Here is a 19,724-nt window from a genome sequence, read left to right on the forward strand (position 1 = left end):
ATGGGTCCCTCCGGGGGAGAAAGGCTGGATAGAAATGAAATGAAGTAAAATTTTCACAGACAGAGTGTGTGCATTCCTATGGCATTTTCATACCCAGAACGTGCTTGTTCCTTTGGGCATTTTCACACCCAGAGCATGTGTGTTGCTATGGGCATTTTCACACACAGAGTGTGTGTATTCCTATGGGCATTTTCACACACAGAGTGTGTGTGCATTGCTATGGACATTTCCACACACATGCACACACAGAGGTCTGTCCCTGAGTTTTCCACCCCACCACCTGTATCTGAGCAAGGATGCTTCCTTGTCTATGAAAGCCAGGATGACCAGAGGTCCTCCTTTTTCCAGGACACATCCTCCATTTCCCCCTTCTGCCCAGGAGCATGACCAAGAAGCATGCATGTGCATTTGGATGGGTGTTCCCCCCCCCCCCATCAGATTGTCCTGCCCTCCCTTGTCCTTGAATGTACTACATTTTTATTAAGGTTTTTTTTATTGGGGGGAGGTTCAGGATAGGGAACTGTCTATTTTGAATGGAAATTTTATTTTATGGCATTTTTTTTACAATTGTTGTAATCCGCCTTGATTCCCAATGCGAAAAGGCGGAATATAAATAAATAAATAAATAATAATAATTATTATTAGCTTGGCCTTGTCCTCCTTTGGGGTGAAGAGATCACCCCTCCTGATGGCAGCCCACCTTCTGCAGGATCCCCTTTGCCTGCTGCTTTCAGGGCTCTGATGTTTTTGGAAGAGCCATGTGGCCACCACCAAGAGCTTGCAAGAGGCAATCGTGTGCCTTTGGGTTGGCCCTAGGAAGGCAGGACTGCTCGGGGGAGGTTGCCCCTTAAGGAAGGAGGCCTTGAGCAGAGCAGAGGAGGAGGAGGAGGAGAGTGTTGCAAAAGGGACTCTTCCGCCTGAGGATCAGCTGACTCCTCCAAGGAAGTGGGCTCCCAGGGTTTGGCTGAAGAAGAACCTTGGCAGCTGCCCCATTCCTTCCTTCCTGCCCTCCAGTGAGGAGGGTCCTGAGCCCCTTCCCTGTCGCGATGCTGCCAGGGGTCGTGGCAAGTGGAACGCAAGTAAGTGCAGAGCTTGCAACACTTGCAGCAGCACCAGCAGAGGCACTTGGAGGCAGGGCTTCCCCCCTTCTCCCTGCTGTCGTTGCTGCTGCTGCTGCTGCTGCTGCTTGCAATCGCAGTGCACTCTTACTTTCCTTCCTGTTTTTTCCCCTTGGAGAGGGAACCTCTCATTAAATTGCACCTGGGCTCCTTAAAGTTCTCCCAAGTCATGTTTATTTTTTTCTTCTTACCCCAGAGCTTCCTTTGCCAGCGTTGTTGTTGTTGTTACACGGAGTTTACATGGTCAATTTCCTTCAGAGGGGGTTTGATTGCCCCTGCGTTCCTCTGAGGCTGAGAGAGTGTGACTTGCCATAGAGAGAGCTTGGAGCACCTTTGAGACTGACTGAAAGAAAGAAGTAGGCAGCAGGAGCTTTCCAAGACTGCAGTCTACTTCCTCAGATGCAGTTGGATATAATAATAATAGTAATAATATATATAGAGAGATCTTGTAGCCCCTTTGAGACTCACTGAAAGAAAGAAGTTGGCAGCAGGACCTTTCTGAGACTTCAGCCTACTTCCTTAGATGCAGTTGGATATAATAATAATGATTATGATGATAATAATAATAATAATAATAATAATGTAGAGAGAGATCTTGTAGCACCTTTGAGACTAATTGAAACAAATTGGCAGCAAGAGCTTTCCAGGACTTCAGTCTACTTCCTCAGATGCAGTTGGATATAATACTACTACTAATAATGATGATAATAATAATAATAAAGTAGAGAGAGAGCTTGTAGTACCTTTGAGACTAACTGAAAGAAATTGGCAGCATGAGCTTTCCTAGACTTCAGTCTACTTCCTCAGATGCAGTTGGATATAATAATAATAATAATAATAATAATAATAATAATAATATATAGAGATCTTGTAGCACCTTTAAGATTAACTGAAAAATATTGGCAACATGAATGTTTGGAGACGTCAGCCTACTTCCTCAGATGCATTTGGTGGAGTGGAAGCCAAGTTCAGACATATATATGTCATTGGTATATGAGGATGTCCATTGAAATTATAAGCCCTTTGTGTATGGAAATGAAGTTGCAGGTCCGATTTTAACAGTGCACCTAGTCAGGATTCGAACTCTGCACGCTCAAACCACTTCCCCATTCTGGCTCTCATTAGCATTAACAAAGCATTGACAAAGGGGGAAATAAGACAAAAAAGAGTGGCTTTTCCTCAACAGTAAGAGGGGAAAGGTTTGGAAAATCCCCCCTTTCCCCCCTTACTAGCTTCTGCCAATGTTGCTGAATTTTCAGGAGAGCAAATGCCTTTCAAACTCAGCTTTTGCGAGTGCGGCTTGCTCTTTATTTGTTGGGCCGGTGTCCTCAAAGCTGTTGCTTGAAACATTGTCTTGGGGACTTTTGTCAGCTATTTGTTGCCGGTAAATCTCACAAATTTGTTCTTCGCCTTGGAAAGTTTGTTTCCTAAAGAGAATTTTTGAAGCCCCGTTCACCCCATAGGGCTCTTCATTAATTGTGGAGCAAGCATTTTGAATGTTTATAGAGGACCTGCAAGTGTTTCCAGTGCTTTGTGTGCATTATTGTGTAATCCCCGTAATACCGCTTTAATGCAGGCCAGTTTTATTACCCCAGTGTTGCAGGTGGGCTTTTATTAAAGAAGAGTGGCTTGTTTAATAGTCACCTGCTGAATTGATGGTTGAAGTGAGATTTGAATTGGGGGGCTTCTCGAAAAGCCATGGGACAAGGCATGGCTTCCAAATTTGTTTAGGTGATACCTAGGTCTTCAGGTGCACCACCACCATTATTCCTATGATGGGGTTGCCATAAGCAAGAAGTCATTCCTACTATGCTCCATCAGCTGCTGGTCTCATATTTAGAGTATGCTGTGTTTGAAGGCCTTGGGCCTGCAAGGAGATCTTAGCCCATGTCAGGCCTAGGTGTCCACATGGTTGCACTGGGAAGCTGTGCTTGCAAAGAAGAAAATACTGTACTATTGTTACTACTACTGCTACTGAATGTAGCTGTTACAAAAATATTTATCATGTGGTTTTCCCTATGAATGCCTAAGCTTGAATGTCATGTTTACTACTTATATAGTAAGTTACATAGTAAAACCACTTTTTTTTCTTTCTTTGTTAAGAAAACTGAAACAAAGTTACACAGCACAGCCTTTGCCAAAGTAGCTTTGAGAAAGGGCACCTAAGGATATAAGAATCTTGGCAAGTGCAACTCCTCCCATTGAAGGGCTGCAGTTATGAAATGTAGCATTTGCCAAATAGACAGATAAATAGATATCAATGTTTCTATTAAAGGTACCAATAATCACTGTCTGTATACTTTTGGGAGGCTCAACATGGGTGTCCCGTTATGATAACACTCTGGGGCAACTGGCATGTTTAGTGTGCCTGAACTTCTATCTGTTTTCAGAGCTCCATAAAGAATCATAGAATAGTAGAGTTGGAAGAGACCACAAGGGCCATCCAGTCCAACCTCCTGCCATGCAGGAACTCTCAATCAAAGACTCGCAGACAGATGGCCATCGAGCCTCTGTTTAAAGACCTCCAAGGAAGGAGACTCCACTACACTCTGAGGGAGTGTGTTCCACTGTCAAACAGCTCTTACTGTCAGGAAGTTCCTCCTAATGTTCAGGTGGAATCTCTTTTCCTGTAGCTTGCATCCATTTCTCTGGGTCCTAGTCTCTAACTCCCTCCCTCCTCAATATGACATTCCTTCAAATATTTAAACAGGGCTATCATATCACCTCTTAACCTTCTCTTCTCCAGGCTAAACATCCCCAGCTCCCTAAGTCGTTCCTCATAGGACATGGTTTCTAGACCCTTTACCATTTTGATCACCCTCCTTTGGACATGCTCCAGTTTCTCAACATCCTTTTAAAATTGTGGTGCCCAGAACTGGACACAATACTCCAAGTGGGGCCTGAACAAAGCAGAATAGAGTGGTACTATTGCTTCCCTTGATCTAGACACTATGCTTCTATTGATGCAGCTTAAAATTGCATTGGCCTTTTTAGCTGCTGCATCACACTGTTAATTCATGTTCAACTTGTGGTCTACTTGGATTCCTAGATCCCTTTCACGCGGAGTTTCATTCATGTATTGTGACAGAGCTTGGAAAAGTTAAATTTTGGGCTGCTACTCCAGTCTGCATTGTGGTTGTTGAGATAAGGGAGATTCTCACCCTATGGCATCCAAATCCATTTCCCCTAAAAATTTGCAAAAATGAGAGCCTATATACAGTCTTAGGGGATGTGTTACAACTTCGAGCAAAATCATTCCTCAAATTCCTTGGAGACAGTAGGTGTAAGGGTCTGTCACGTACACTTTTCCAGTAGCTATTATACTCTTTGGATGACAGCACTCTGGCCCTTCTTCCCCTCTGCTGTCTCCAAAATAAAACAAACCCCTTAAAAAAAAAATCTTTCAAAAGCCTTGTAATGATAATGTGTATGTAACTCAAAATGCAGACAAGCTTTTAATAAAATAAGAACTGAACTTTTATTGCATAGGTGTTCCAACAAAATGTTACTTCAGTAAATGTATATAATACAGTTGTTTATGGCATTTGTTACTTATTTCAGCTGGTGTGGTTTCTTTCTTAGTTTTAACTTTGTTGCAATTTCAGTTTCCTTAACAAGTCTCCGCAATGTATCAATGGGCCTGAACAGACAGGGCAAAATAAAGCTGCTTTGGGTCACTTTGGAGGTATGCTGTTTAAATGACACATGCGTCTTAAGAGTCCAGAGGCTGCGGTTAAAGCTGCATTCTAGTCCTTAGGACTGGAGCATGGCTTTGGTGCTGCTTCCGGCCTCTTAGGATGCATTGCAGCATTTAAACAGCATACCTCCAAAGTGACCCGAAGCAGCTTTATTTTGGCCTGTTGTTCCGGCCCTTAGTGAATACGTTATGAATTCCATTGATTCAGTGGGTCTGCTAGCTGGGACTGCCTGTTGGATTTAGGCCTAACACTACTGGCCTGCTTTGGTCCAAGGCACTTTTTAAAGATGTTGGTCCCAGTGGATAACAGGAATTGCTGCATGCCTAACCTGTGTGGCTTCACAGTTTACTGGTCTTACTCCAAATTCTCTAAGTTGCTGATGTAGCACAGTTATATTATACAGCTGATGAAACTGTGCCACGATTTTGCCAGAAAGTATGTGAAGTATATTTTTGGGCCAGGTAGGTACCAGTTAAGATTGCAACTCAGGAAGCATGACCTATATTGCTGAATATCACCAGTCATGCAAAAGTGACTAGTCTCTTTGGACTCTCACCTCACCACCTATCTTCAGGTTTGGAACAAACTTCTAAAGTCCTGACACAATGCAGCCTTGGCTGCAGTTTTCTCAAGAAATATAAATAGTTTTATCTTCAGACAGATGTTGTGAAACTGATAAACCTGCAGCAAAGGCCATTCCTTAAGCACACAAAATACTTTGGAGCTTATTCCGCAGTCCTCAATTCCTACTGCCCAATAAAAGCCAAATCATTGCTTGATGTTTCAGTGTTTTTGATGGGCCGTGTTCATACTAGATTTGAAGTATTGTTTTAAAAAACAGTAATTGAGTCACGGTGTATTTGTTTCTTTTTGTTATTTGCTGTCAGGATGACTTTAACTTATAATGACCCTATGAATGAGAAACCTCCAAGAGTCCCAATCATCGACTGCCATGCTCAGTTCTTATAGACTCAGGGCCATGACTTTCTTGATCAAGTCTGTCCTCCTGGAATACTGTCTTCCTCTTTTTCTACTGCCTTCTCCCTTACCAAGCATTATATTTCCCCATGATATCTATCTATCTATCTATCTATCTATCTATCTATCTATCTATCTATCTATCTATCTATGGCAGGCCATGGTATCCATAGAACTATCTATAAGTAGCATATTTCAAATACATTAATTTTCTTCCTATCAGCTTTCTTCACTTTTCAGCTTTCGCACCCATGCACAGAAAGCCAAAGTAGTTTGTCATGGATGACTCTGACTTTGGTGTCTGCTGATATGTGTATACACTTGTATAAACTTATCATTTCTTTATAACTGCTCTTCCAAGTCATAATCTTCTGATTTATTGACCACAGTCTCTATTTTGTTTAATGACTGAACCTATGTATATAAAATCTTTTGCTGCTTCAAGGTTTTAATTACCCACTTTAAAGTTGTGTTAATCACCAGTGGTCATTATTTTTGTCTTCTTAATGTTTAAATGTAACCCTACCTTGTCATGTTCTTCCTTAACTTTAAACAATTGCTCCAAGTTTCCATTATTTTTGTCAAGTAACATGCTATTACCTGTATATCTTAATTTGCTGATGTAGAAATTATGTGCTGCAACTTCTTAAATCTTAAACTGCTGATGTAGAAGAGTAGAAGTTATGCATCAAGTTAATCAAATATTGTGGAATGCCCATTTCTTTCAGAGGGGACCATAATTTCTCATGATCAAAGACAGTAAAAGACTTTGGTATAATCTATAAAGCATGGGTTGATTTTCTTCTGAATTTCTTTAATGCATTCTATTATATGTATTCAATATGCTCCCCAGTGCTTCTTCCTTTTCTGAACATAGCTTGGATGATTGGCACTTCTTGTTTCATTTCTGGTAAAAGTTTTATTGCAAAACGTTGTATGCAAGATCAGTACAATAGCCCAATTGTACTATAGTCCCTGGTGTTACCTTTTTGGAGGATTAGAGTGCATATTGAGCATTTCCAGTCTGTGGGTCACTGTTTAGTTTTCCTAATTTGTTGGCAAATTTTTGTTGGAATTGTATTCTGTCTCTGTGTAGCCTGAAACAGCGTTATTGGTCTATCATCTGCACCTGGTAATTTCGTTCTCTCAAGCGCTTTGAGAGCCTTTTGGATTTCATTTTCTAGGGGCTGAAGCAGATGGCCCAGAAAGTGTGATCTCTGGCTGTGATCACGCTGTGACCATGGTGACTGCAAGGCCCGCTCCTGAAGCAGGCTACCACCATGGTCCCAAAAGGGCCACTGGCAGGAATGGATTAAATCTGCTGCTTTTGCTGACAGCTTTATGCCACCTCAGGCAGCCTTGGAGCAGCTTCTGGCTGTTTTGGGATGTGCATTGTCTAAACACCATGCCCCTTAAACAGTCAGAAGCTGCTTTGTTTGGCCCATTTGTTTGAAGCCTATGATTGTGGCTTCATCTTTAAATGATTTGAAGGAATCTGTCATTGTTTCATCTCTTTTGTACAGTTCCTCAGTATATTGCTTCCATTGTCTTTTGATTTGGTCCTGAACATACAGTATTTTCCTTTTTTGGTCATATAGCACTCCTGTTCTTGGTTTGAATTTCTACTTAATTTCTCAGATCTTGGGGATTTCTTGTTCTAGCTTGTTTTTCCCCCCCATTTCTTTGCACTGACTATTCTTAAACTTCTCTTTGTCCCTAGGTGCAAATCACTGAATTATTGTGTTTAGGATTCTAGCCCCTTTTCTGTCACCTTTTACTTTTGTTTTTAATCTCTTCTCAACTGCTTAGAATATTTCATCTATTATCCAATTAGGCCTTTCCTTTTGGCTAGAGGTAGTGTTTTTTTGCATTCCTCCCTGACAATGTCCTTGGTTTCAGTCCATTATATTTTGGTTCCCTGCCCATTAGTCTTAATAGTGTAAATTTGTTGTTCAAATGGTCTTTGAATTTTACAGGAATGTTCTTCAAGTTGTATTTTGGCATGATTTAGTGTACTTCCTCAGCATTACTAAGTTTTTTATACAGTATTAGCAGTTCATGGTCTGTGCCACGTTTGGCTCCTGGTCTTGTTTTTGCAGAGTAAATGGAGCTTCTCCATCTGCTGCTTCCAATTATGTTGTCTGTTTCATTTCTATCTTGGTCATCATGTGATATCCATGTATATGGTTATCCCTCTGGTTACTTTAAGAATGTGTTTTCCATGATAAAATTGTTGGCCTCCCAACATTCAATAAATCACCCTCTTGCTTAATTTCTTGGTCCAGGGCCACATTGTGTAATGTTTGGGTCTGCTATGTTTCCTAATTTTGGTACTCCACATGCCTATTATTACCAACATATCATGTTTTGCTATGTGATCAGTTTCCTCCTGGATGCCCATATAGATATTTTTGATTTCTCCTTGACTGTCTCTGTCATGAGAGCATAAACCTGGATTACAGTCAGAGTGATAAGTTTTCCTTGGAGTCTTACTGATATTATTTGGTCAGACTTCTCATGGTGCTCCCTAACTGCTTTTGCTATATCATGCATCACTATTAATACTACCTCATTTCTTTTTTAATTGTCATTTTAAGAGTAAAATAGTGGCCTGTTACAGACTGCCAAAATAAAGCTGCTTCAGGTCTCTTTGGAGGTATGCTATTTAAATGACGCATGGGTCCTAAATGTCCGGAGGTCGTGCCAAAGCCACACTCCATTCCTAAGCACTGGAGTGCAGCTTTGGTGCAGCTTCTGAATTCTTAGGATGCATGCATCATTTAAACAGCATACCTCCAAAGAGACCCGAAGCAGCTTTATTCTGGCAGTCTGTAACAGGCCAGAGTATAACTATCTGATTGAAAATGTTCCATTACTGCCCACTTTAGTTCCAAGTGTGGCTGTGTCCAAGTATTCCATTTCTTGTTTATGTGCTACTTACAAGAAATCCCCAGCAACTCCACCCCCAGCATTCCTCTCCCTCCTTTTCTATCTACAAAATCCCCCTAGCTCCCCCCTTTTAACACTTTTTAAAAATACTCAGCTAACAGTTTCTAACACCACATACCACTGTACTGGCACTCCAGGCCTCTTGCAACTAATAACGAAGTATCGATATCTGCCCTCTCCCTAAGCCTATCCAGTCTACAGCTAAACTAAATATTCTCGGCCCACAACTATTATTTTCCTTATTCCATTATCTCCAACCTCTCTAATATCTATTTATTTCTGATAGAATCCAGAGATTCTAACAGATGCTTCCAATGGCTGTAAGTACAATATACAATAACATACAACATGCACAAACCAGACAACCAAAAATGGGGCATGGCATGAAGAGGAGGTGAAGGGGGCATGTAGAGGGGCATGATTTTGCATTGCCAGTTTTTTTACTGGGTACACCTCTGCTCTGATGCCCAATGAAGGGTCATAGGTGTGGCTATGGTCCAAAACACAGTGCAGAAATAATCCAGTTTGAGACTGCTTTAACTGCCCTGGCTCAGTTCTAGGGAATCCTGGGAATTGTAGTTTATTGTGGCACCAGAGTTCTCTGACAGAGAAGGCAAATGTCTTACTAAACTACAGATCTCAGAATTCCTTACCACTGAGCCAGGGTAGTTAAAGCAGTCTCAGACTGGATTATTTCTGTGTGTTTTGGAAGTATGATATAACATTAGTGCAGTAAAGCAAACCAGTTATTCAAGAAGGATTTATTTTAAAAGTCTATTTTAATACTAACCTATATGTATTAGAATACTAGTTTACAAATGAATTTATGGGATATTTTTATATTCATCACTTTGTGAAAAAAGCAATGTATTGCTGTCATTTTCAAATAGAACCATGTTGGTTAACACCCCCCCTCCACACACACACACACACACCATATCTATTTGAAAACAGTAGGTTCTGTTTTAGGTTAATCACTTTTTTTAAAATATGGGAATGGACACTTAATTTTATTTTTGCTTTGACATCCATCTGCTTAACCAAGAGGTCATCACTCTTTCCCTTCTGTTCCTATGTTTTTCTGAGTGTAGTACCCTGCCAAGAACCTGAAAAAAAGTTATTTGCTGGGAGATTCTGGGAGTTGTGGCCCAGAAAACAAACTTTTAATTGCTGCTCCTACCTGCTAAAGTTTTTGTGAAATATTTAAATATCCCTACAATACAAAATGTAGCATTCCCAATGCCAAAAATAATGTCACTAGCCAGTGGCCACCAGCCATTGAGGGGGTGCAGACCATGCCAGATGACACCTTTGAGGAGTGGTGACATCCAGTCGGGTAAACTTAATTAGTACATTTTTAATTTAGTTTGTGTCATGGACTGCCCTGGGTCTGACTTAGAGGAACAGTTAGAGAACTCAGACTCTGAAGAAATGGAGGAGGCTGAGACAGAGGCAGATCTGGGGCTGGCTGGATCAGCAGTCTCAAAGGAGGCTTGGGAAGCTGCAGAAGGAGAAACAGACTCTATGGACTCTATTGTAGATGGTAGGACCTGTGAAGAGAAGACAGGTCAAGGAGTCCTTGAGGAGGTCTTCTAGGCTAGAAGCCAAGAGGAAAGCTAATAGGTTTCAGCTGAGAGAAGCAGAGGCCTTTTAAAAGACCCCCAGCTGCAGAGTTTGTTGCAGCCAACTATTAGTCTTGCATCCTTGTTGTTCCTATATTTCTTGCTCTTGGCTTCAGGTTATCTGACCTCTGGATTTGCCTTGTGACTATGCTCTTGCTTCTACCTTTTGCTGTGACTGACTGGTATTGTGTGACCCTTGGACTGGACTTGGCTACTCCTTTGCATATTTTCCTGCTGTGCTGCCTTCAGTAGAGGTAAGCAAGACAGTTTTTGCAGTCTGGCTCCACCTTTTGTAAAATCTTCCAGTGTTTATACCAGGTGATCCTCCATCAGGTATTTAAAAACAGCTGGATGCCCATAAGGGTACTTAACTCCAGTGCTTTTAAAAAGAGCATTGTGGTGACTGTGGTTGAACGTGGGAAAAATGTGCATCTTCTTTCTTTGTAAGCTTTATATATCTCCTTTGAAGTACAGTGTACTAGATGACTATGTACATTAGTGGTGGGAAATATTAACAGCATTTATATAATACTTTTGAGTATTCAAAGCACTATGTATATTGTCTTAGTAATTCTTTTTATTATGGCTCTTTGACTTTATGCTTCATAGAATATTCCTTGTTCATAATGAAACCAATCTGCTTTCCCAATCTAACATTTGTATTTATAACTTCTCTATGAATTTAAAGTGCTAATAGCTGATTTATATCAGGGGTTAGCATTCTAATAGGGACTTGCCAGACTTGACAAAGTTATAGGTTTTGAATATGGTGGAAGATGTTAGCACTCCCTGTATACCGTGCACTGTAATTGGGGTCCCCATATTTTATATCTGGAACCAGCATGTTCTTCAGAGGTCCTGATGACCTTCAGCAACAGCAGGTCAGGAGCAAGACCCAAAGCATGTACACATCTAGTTAATAATACAATCAAATCTAAATGGGTGTACTAAGTTCTCCTTCCTTACTCTAAGTCAACTGCATTTCCTCTTGTACAAGGATCTCCTTGCACCCAAAGCAGTAAGCCAACCTTTCTGCCTACCCGTTATTGTGCTCCCAGCCAAACTTCTCTGCTCATCTGACCTAATGATAGCTTGATCTAATTGCTGTTTAATTAAAGCCATCAAGCAGACTGGAATCCCATTGTCAATTCCTCGGAAAGGATATTCAGCTTCCAGCATTCACTAGGGCACTGATGGTGAAACTTTTAGAAACTGAGGCCTGTTACAGACAGGCCAAAATAAAGCTGCTTTGGGTCTCTTTGGAGGTATGCTATTTAAATGATGCATGGGTCCTAAGAGTCCGGAGGTTGGCCCAAAGCCACACTCCATTCCTAAGCACTGGAGTGCAGCTTTGGTGCAGCTTCTGGATTCTTCGGATGCATGCATCATTTAAACAGCATACCTCCGAAGAGACCCGAAGCAGCTTTATTTTGGCAGTCTGTAACAAGCCTGAGTGCCTAATCTCAAATGCATTTCTACACCTGGTGTCATCTGGTGCCGGGGGTGGGACTTTTGGGGGGGACAGGACATCAGGGAAAGGGACTTCCAGGGTGGGACTGCCCCAGAGACAGTTGAAGGCCCGGGAGGGTGAGGGAAGAGGAGGAACAGGTGCACGCCTGTTCCTTTTCGTCTCCCCGCACCCTCCCAGGCCCTCAGCTGCCTCTCTGGAGACAGCTGAAGGCCCAGAATGGCCTGGAAGAGAAGGACCAGGTGTGTGCCTGTTTCTTCTCTTTCCGGCCCTCCATGTGCCTTCAAAAATGGCTTCGCATGCCATCTCTGGCACACATGCCATAGGTTCACCACCGCAGTGGGAATCAGTGGATAGCAAACTATGCTATCCCATTTCCGTATTTCCATTTTTGTTAGTTCTAAATGCTATGTTGGTGTGAATTGCTATTGTGTGTATGATTGCACTCTGCATTTTTCCGAATAAAACTTTCTTCATTTGCCGTAATAAATTCACCTGGCGTTCTCCTCTCTTATTACTGGTATCTAGAGGTGTAAATGGTCTTAAAGGTTATCCAGCCTCTTGTAAACTAATTTGCAAATTAAAGTATCACTGTCATATTTGGTGGGGAACACACACACACACACCAGACCCTCTACCTTTCTTTGGGTAACACAAAGAGATAATGTCCATTTGGCTATCTTATCACTGAAGATTTTCACACGACATCGCTATATCGTTCCTTTAACATCCCAAAGTGTAGTGGAATCATCATTACAGACAGACGATTCCAAAAGAGTTTTACATGAGGCTGTTAGTGTTCTTAAATCATTGCTGAAACATTATTGTGTCCAGTGTGTGAATGTAACTGTTTTGAAATCATTTTGTAATCATTTATTGCTGAATTCTGATATATCAACGTTTTAAGAACACTAACAGCCTCATGTGATAATCTATTGGAATTGTCTATCTGTTATGATAATTCCACTACACTTTGGGACGTTAAAGGAACGATATAGCGATGTCGTGTGAAAATCTTCATTGAAGGCTTTCCTAGCATTAATTATTGTGCTTCCTGACTGGCAAGTGTTGAGCCTCTTACTTGTACGTAGGTGCTGACCATTGCTCTCTTTCCAAAAGGCACTTGGTCTGTTTGTACTATCCAAAGAGCCTATAGACGATTATGGCCATTTGAATGGGATGCTTTAGCTGGAGATCCTGTATTGACTGGACTCATGAGACCCCAACTATGATTCTAATCCTAATTCTAAAGTCTGTGAATTGTTGCTATTATTTCAGACCTCACTGGCCATTGATTCATAGTTATGTATTGAACTCTCAACAAATATCATGTATTTTAAATGTAATAAAAAAATATTCTGATATAACTATAATTGGAGGTGCTCTTTGACCTTGATATCATGGAAGGTTGAAATATAGGGTCCTTTGTATTGTTTTTGTGGTTTTTTTGATCTAGCCATTGGAAATCTGAGAAGTGACTCTAGAAAGAGTAAGCGTTCATATATGATATTTTTTTCTTAATGATAAAAACATGTTGCTGTCTTCTCCAGGCCTGAACTTGCTGCATTTCTTTTCTCGTACATTCATTTGCTGTATTTGCATGCATATGTTTCTTGTAAATAGCTTTGGGTTCATTAGGGTAAATGACAACATACAACTGGAAAACGTTTACTGATCTAAAGTAAGATGTCAAATAATTAGAGTTGACATCTCTCCCAAAGAAATTGCTCTTCTTTTTTCTTTCTGGAGACTGAGAAAGGCGAGTCTTTGTCCTGAAGTAAAATTTATTGCAAGGGAAGGGATGACAGATACCTTGAGAAGGGAAAGGAAATTGCAAGAATGAGTTCTGAGCTTTTTATTTTTTCAGCTCATGTATTCACAGTAAACCTATTCCTCTGTAGTCAACTATCTCTTTCTCAGATGAAGTTGCTGAACAAGGATGAATTAAAGGGGATGAAAAGCTACATTATCAGATTGCAATCACTTTAAGACCAGCTGAACCACAATGGTGATTTGTAAAAGTAGGAGATGCACTGGCAAGTTGTCATGTAGAGTAGGTTGTATTTTGGAAAACATGAAATATCATCCCAACACAACTTATTTTCTTGCTCTTATCTGGAACATAAAGAAATGGGAACTTAAAAGACAAATGGGAACTTCACAAGACTAGTTTCTTAAAAAGTGAAACTCTGAATTGAGCATAGATATTGCTTTGCTGTTAAACTAATCCCAACTAAATGGGAAGTTATAAAAAAATTTTTGCAGTGTAAAATCTTCCAAATCCATCTGTTTAAAAAAACCAAACATTTGATCAGCCTTCCCAACTCCTTTATATAAGTAGTTTATTAGAAGGATGCACTGCTATGAATTGATAGAATTAATTGGAGCTGGTTTCAGTTGCTCTGATTGATGACAGTGGAGATTATCACACCAGCAAAAAATGGGAGTATAGTGGTATGCTCCTGACAACATCATGTGATAATGCAATGATCATCACACGACGTCACAATTATTCCACTATTATCCCATGAATAAACTGGAATTCCAGTACCACTTTTTATTCATAGAAAATCTCCATGAATAAAAAGCAGTGTTAGAATTCCTCTTTATTCACAGAATAATCATGACGTCTTGCAACATTGTGTGATAAGCATTGCATTATCGCATGATACTTGGGGGAAAAGATGGGGAAATGCTACTCTGTTGATCTTCCTGGATCTCTCAGCAGCTTTTGATACTACTGGTTCTGTGGGATCAGAGAGATTGTTCTCCAATGGTCTACAAGTTCCTTTGGGGGATTCTTGTTTTGTCCCATAGCTATTAAGCTCTTCAAAACCTTCCTATTCCAACAGGCATTCCCCGATTAAAGATCCTGTGGGCCTCCCTCCTCTTCCGTGGCCATGAGGTTGGGCTATGGGGCTTTTTATTTGTTATTTCTGTAAAGCTGTTGTATTTGTATGTTTTTAATCTTTTTATATATTGACTGTATTATGTTTTATATTTTTGTAAGCCGCCCTGATCGTTTGGAAGGGCGGGATATAAATAAAATTTCATTCATTCATTTCATTCAATATTTAATAAATATGCTTCTAGACTGAATTCAGATTACTACTGATTCCATTTAAAGGCTTTGGCACTCTGTTTATTATTATTATTGGAGTCTGTGATGAGTATGTGGGGGATCAATGCATGGATACTCTAATGTGAATGAAGGCTAATAAAACAAAGCAATATCCCTATAAAATGGAGCTTCTGTGGATTGGTAGTTCTCGGGTCCAGGAATTGGGTAAATATATGATCCTGGATAGGATTGCATTCCCCCCTGAAGCACCAAGTATGTAATCTGGGAATACTCCTAAATTCATCCTTGTCATTGGAGGCCCAAATGGCCTCTGTGGTTCAGTGCCAGTTTCAATTGGTGTACCAGCTACAGCCTTTCCTGGACAGAGATAACCTAGCCATACTAGTCCATAATAACCATCCGATTACTGTGATGTGCTGTATGTGGGGCTGTCCTTGAAGGAAACTTGGAAGCTGCAGCTAGTGCAAAATGCAGCACCTTCACTCTTGATTGCAATAGCATATAGACAGCATGTATTGCCAGTCTTAAATTAATTGCTCTGGCTGACAGTGTGCTTCCAGTCTGAATTCAGATTACTCCTGATGCCATTTGAAGCCTTAAATGGCTTAGGACCTCAATATTTGAATGATCCTTTCTCTAAATGTGTCTGCCTTAGCAGGGACGTAGCTAGGATTTTAGGAAGGGGGGGGTCCAGACTAAGTGCCACCATTATAATGGGGCTTGGGTGCGGCGGCGCAGCAGCATGCACCATTCATTTTTCTAATGGAAGGGGGGGGGCCGGGCCCCCAAAAACCCCCCCCCCCCCCGGCTACGTCCCTGGCCTTAGGACTGAGGTCCACTCAAAGGGGATTTCTTTGTGTCGCACCAGTGAAATCAGTAGACTGGGAGAGGACTTTCTTAGCCTTGCCACCCCAGTTGTGGAATGCCTTCCCTTTGGAGGTCCATTGGTGCCTACGCTGATTTCATTTAGGAACCAAGTGAAACCTTGGCTGTTCATCAAACTTTTGGGCCTCATCAGTTCATCTCAAATACTGATGTATGTAATTTAATTTTTTAAAATGTTTTGAATCTGTTTTAACTTGTTATTATGTTTAACATATTTTTAATATATTTAAATTATAGTTAGCTATAAATTTTGCCTCCATGGATTCAGCTATCCATGGTTTGAAAATATCAACATATAAAAACTCCAAAAAGTAATTGATATTGCTGTTTCAAAGAAGGGCATCATTTTACTATGGCATTGTTTATAATGGGACTTGAGCATGCATGGAGTTTGCTCTCCATGCGAATTCTGGACCATACCCCAGTGAATACCAAAGGCCCATTGAATTTTTATTGTTTAATTAGTTTTAATTTGTTTATTTTAACGTTATTTGGAAGCTGCCCTGAGATCTTTTTGATAATAGGGCAGCGTAGAAATATTTAAATAAATAAATATCGTACAATGTCACAATTATCCAAGAAATAGCATTACAAATAAAATAATTAAATAAAAGTAATGTAAACAAGTAACTTTGAGTTGACAACAGGCTAGCTTAAATGCACATCAGTGGTTGGTGGTGACTCCATCTGCTTAGATTAGGATTTCGGAAAAATGTTTTGGTGATTGGGATTTCTCAAGCCCAAGTGATCAGAGGACTAGGTTTTGCATCTGGCTGTAAAAGAACAGGGTGGGGAGATGCAAGTACAGGCAGATGGGGTTATGAAAGAAGAAACTGGCACTGCTTTAAAGACCTGTGTGACCTGACTGGCTGCCTGCCAGCTTTCCCATACTCATGTATAGAGGTGAAAATAATTAAAACAGAGCAAACAAAAATGCTGTAGCTCTACTATTGTTTCCTTACAAAACTTCCCAGACTAGGAATTGTAAAACACTTACTAATTTTTGTCCAGCTTTTGTGTCTTATATGTTTGTCCTCACCTGAATGCATTTGCTTGGAAGTAAAGTTCCATTTACGTATGTGGATCTTGTTTTAAAAGTAATGTAACTAACTGTCTTGCATAGTTGCTGTTTGTACTTACCTAATGGGATATCAGATGAGCTGTTCAGATATTGCTCTTCAGTTTCCCCCATCTTGTTCGGGATCATGTCTTCTTTCTTAACAATAGCACCTCACTATCAGGCTTCAACTAAAGATTTTGCGAAGTGGCAGTGTGCAGATCTTGTCTGTAGTTCAGTGTGTATATTTGAAAAGTAATTTGAGTCCACAAGAATTTCGAAAGGTAAGATACGGCTTCTGCATATTCAGGGTGACCAAATGTCATAACTGCAAAGGAGGACAAGGCACCACAAAATGGAAGACATTCAAGGAAAATGTAGGCCATTAAAAATAAAACTCAAAACACTAATATAAATATAAATTCATGCTTCTTAGTCATGTTCAAAATGGAGGACATTTTGGAATTCTTCCAGCACAGTAAGCATAAATGTCCTGAAAAAGGAGGACTTCTGGTCACCCTGTGCATATTTCATTGGTGAGTGTGTAAACAATGATAGCTGTGAACCAATGTGTCATAGGTCAAATGGATAAGGCAGCCTCCATCATGTCTAATGAGGGTAAGAAGTAAAGAAACACCTTGCTTATACATTATGCTGCTGTTGCCACTGAGCATCTGTGTGAGGGTATAACATCTAAACATGGCCTATGTGTGCAAAATTCAAAAGGTGTATGTTTACTTTGCCTGGCAGATTTCTCAGATAAACCAGATCAGCGATACTGTATGGCCTGAGTCTACTCCCCCTGGATTTTATACATGTGGATTGATCAAAATTGAATCTCTGCAGGGATTGCAGGGTTGAAGCTCAGCAGCATCCAGTACTTTGATATTTCAGGGACAAAACTTGAGGTTGCAGCCCCTTGTGATGTCATACAGGTGGGAAAGGCAAGCATTGGAAGGCTGGCCAGAGCTGACTGTGGAAATGGATATTACGGCAGTCTGGGCAAATGGGCCCAAAACCTGGGTAAAACTTGGCTATCCAGATAATATGATTGACAACCCATGGATGGCTGGGTAAAAGATTTTTGGATTGGCTGAAGAAATGGCAACAATATTTCTAGTAATTGCAGTTCCTTCTAGGGCTCACATCTCATATGTTCTTTACCTACAGTACATATAAGCCAGAATACTGCCTTTTGTCAGCACCCCCTGCATACCCCCATTGTATCTTGGGGTCCCCATATTTCATATATCTGGAGAGGTCTTGTTGACTTTTAGAAGTTAGGTTCCCAGGAGAAAAGTAGCGAGACCTGAGGCATGTGCACATCCAAGTAATAAGACAATCATATTTAAATGGGTGTATTAAGTGTTCCTTCCTTTGCCCAAGTCATCTGCATTTCCTCTTGCACATTGAGACAAAGCATCTTATTGCATCTAAAGCAGGAACTTCCCTGTCCATCCATCCTAGGAATATCCTGATCCAATAGCTGGTTTTGTCACACTAAAATTAAAGGCATCAGCCGGAGTGGAATGCTCTTGTCAATTCCTGGGAAAGGACATCCAGCCTTTACTACCTGACAAGATATTCCACTGCTTGGGGTTCAATTTTAGGTCTAGGTATGACTCTCAGAAACCTAGTCTCTGCACACACATCTGGTATACACTCTTGCACTCTGTGTGTGTTGTGTGTCACCCTCAGACCTCCCCGAATGAGCCACTCCAACTTTCTCTGGTCTGCTGATTGGATTATCACTGACTGCAAACCCTTCAAACTGGAGTTCTCTTCAGTTATTACTAGTTTAAACAGGTGCAAATGGTCCTAAAGATTACCTAACCTCTTGCAAAGCTCATTTCCCAAAACAATTAAAGTAATATTGGGCTTGTACAGACAGGCCAAAATAAAGTTGCTTCGGGTCACTTTGGAGTTATGCTGTTTAAATGATGCATGCGTCCTAAGAGGCCAGAAGCCACGCCAAAGCCATGCTCCAGTCCTAAGGACCAGAGTGCAGCTATGGCACCACTTCTGGCTTCTTAAGATGTGTGTGTCATTTAAACAGCATATCTCCAAAGTGACCCAAAGCAGCTTTATTTTGGCCTGTCTGTATGGGTTCATTATCATATCCCCCAGTCCTCACCTTTCTTTGAGTAATACATCCCCCTAGCCCTGTACTGCTTCTGGGGCTTCTGGAAGGCTCACCACCAGTAGTTGGGAAGCTTTGCAGCCACTGCACTGCTTCTGCAAGGATTACACATCAAGATTGCTTATGAGTCACAGCACTGAGACATCACTCCCTGCTTTGCCCCAAATGGCACAGACTCTGTCATATCTCTTTCCGCCCTTCGTTCCTGGCTTTTTTGTGCACTGATATTGCAAAGTGCAATGCACATACAAACATATTGAGCACTGGTGCCATCTGAGGATGGGTGCAGATAGGAGCCCAGACTCTACAGAGTTGCTGTCTATGGTACCATACAGACAGGCCAAAATAAAGCTGCCTTGGGTCACTTTGGAGGTATGCTGTTTAAATAATGCATATGTCCTAAGAGTCCAGAAGCTGTGTCAAAGCCATGCTGTTGTTAACCGCCCGGATTGGTTTGCCAGAGGGCGGTATACAAATAAATATTATTATTATTATTATTATTATTATTATTATTATTATTATTATTATTATTATTATTATGCTTCAGTCCTAAGGACTAGAGTGTGACTTTGGTGCGGCTTCCGGAATCTTAGGACGCATGCATCATTTATATACCATACCTCCAAAGTCACCCAAAGCAGTTTTATTTTGTCCTGTCTGTATGGGGTCTTTGTTATAGTTTTGTGTTGTTTGTACCATCTTGATAGTTCTGGTTGGCCTCACATAA

The 19,724-nt window shown here is 40.8% G+C and overlaps 1 protein-coding gene across 1 annotated transcript in view; it reads left to right on the top strand.

Annotated features, from left to right (window-relative positions):
* Positions 1-945: 945 nt before the first annotated feature.
* The window catches only part of LRMDA (leucine rich melanocyte differentiation associated), a 939,296-nt gene continuing 920,517 nt past the window's right edge, over positions 946-19,724 (top strand). The window contains exon 1 of the mRNA XM_042459731.1: positions 946-1,079. Within this exon, the coding sequence (XP_042315665.1) occupies positions 1,047-1,079 (33 nt within the window). The 5' untranslated portion in view covers positions 946-1,046. The remainder of the gene's footprint in view (positions 1,080-19,724) is intronic.

This window comes from Sceloporus undulatus, chromosome 3, assembly GCF_019175285.1.
Source record: "Sceloporus undulatus isolate JIND9_A2432 ecotype Alabama chromosome 3, SceUnd_v1.1, whole genome shotgun sequence".
Taxonomy (NCBI): Eukaryota; Metazoa; Chordata; class Lepidosauria; order Squamata; family Phrynosomatidae; genus Sceloporus; species Sceloporus undulatus.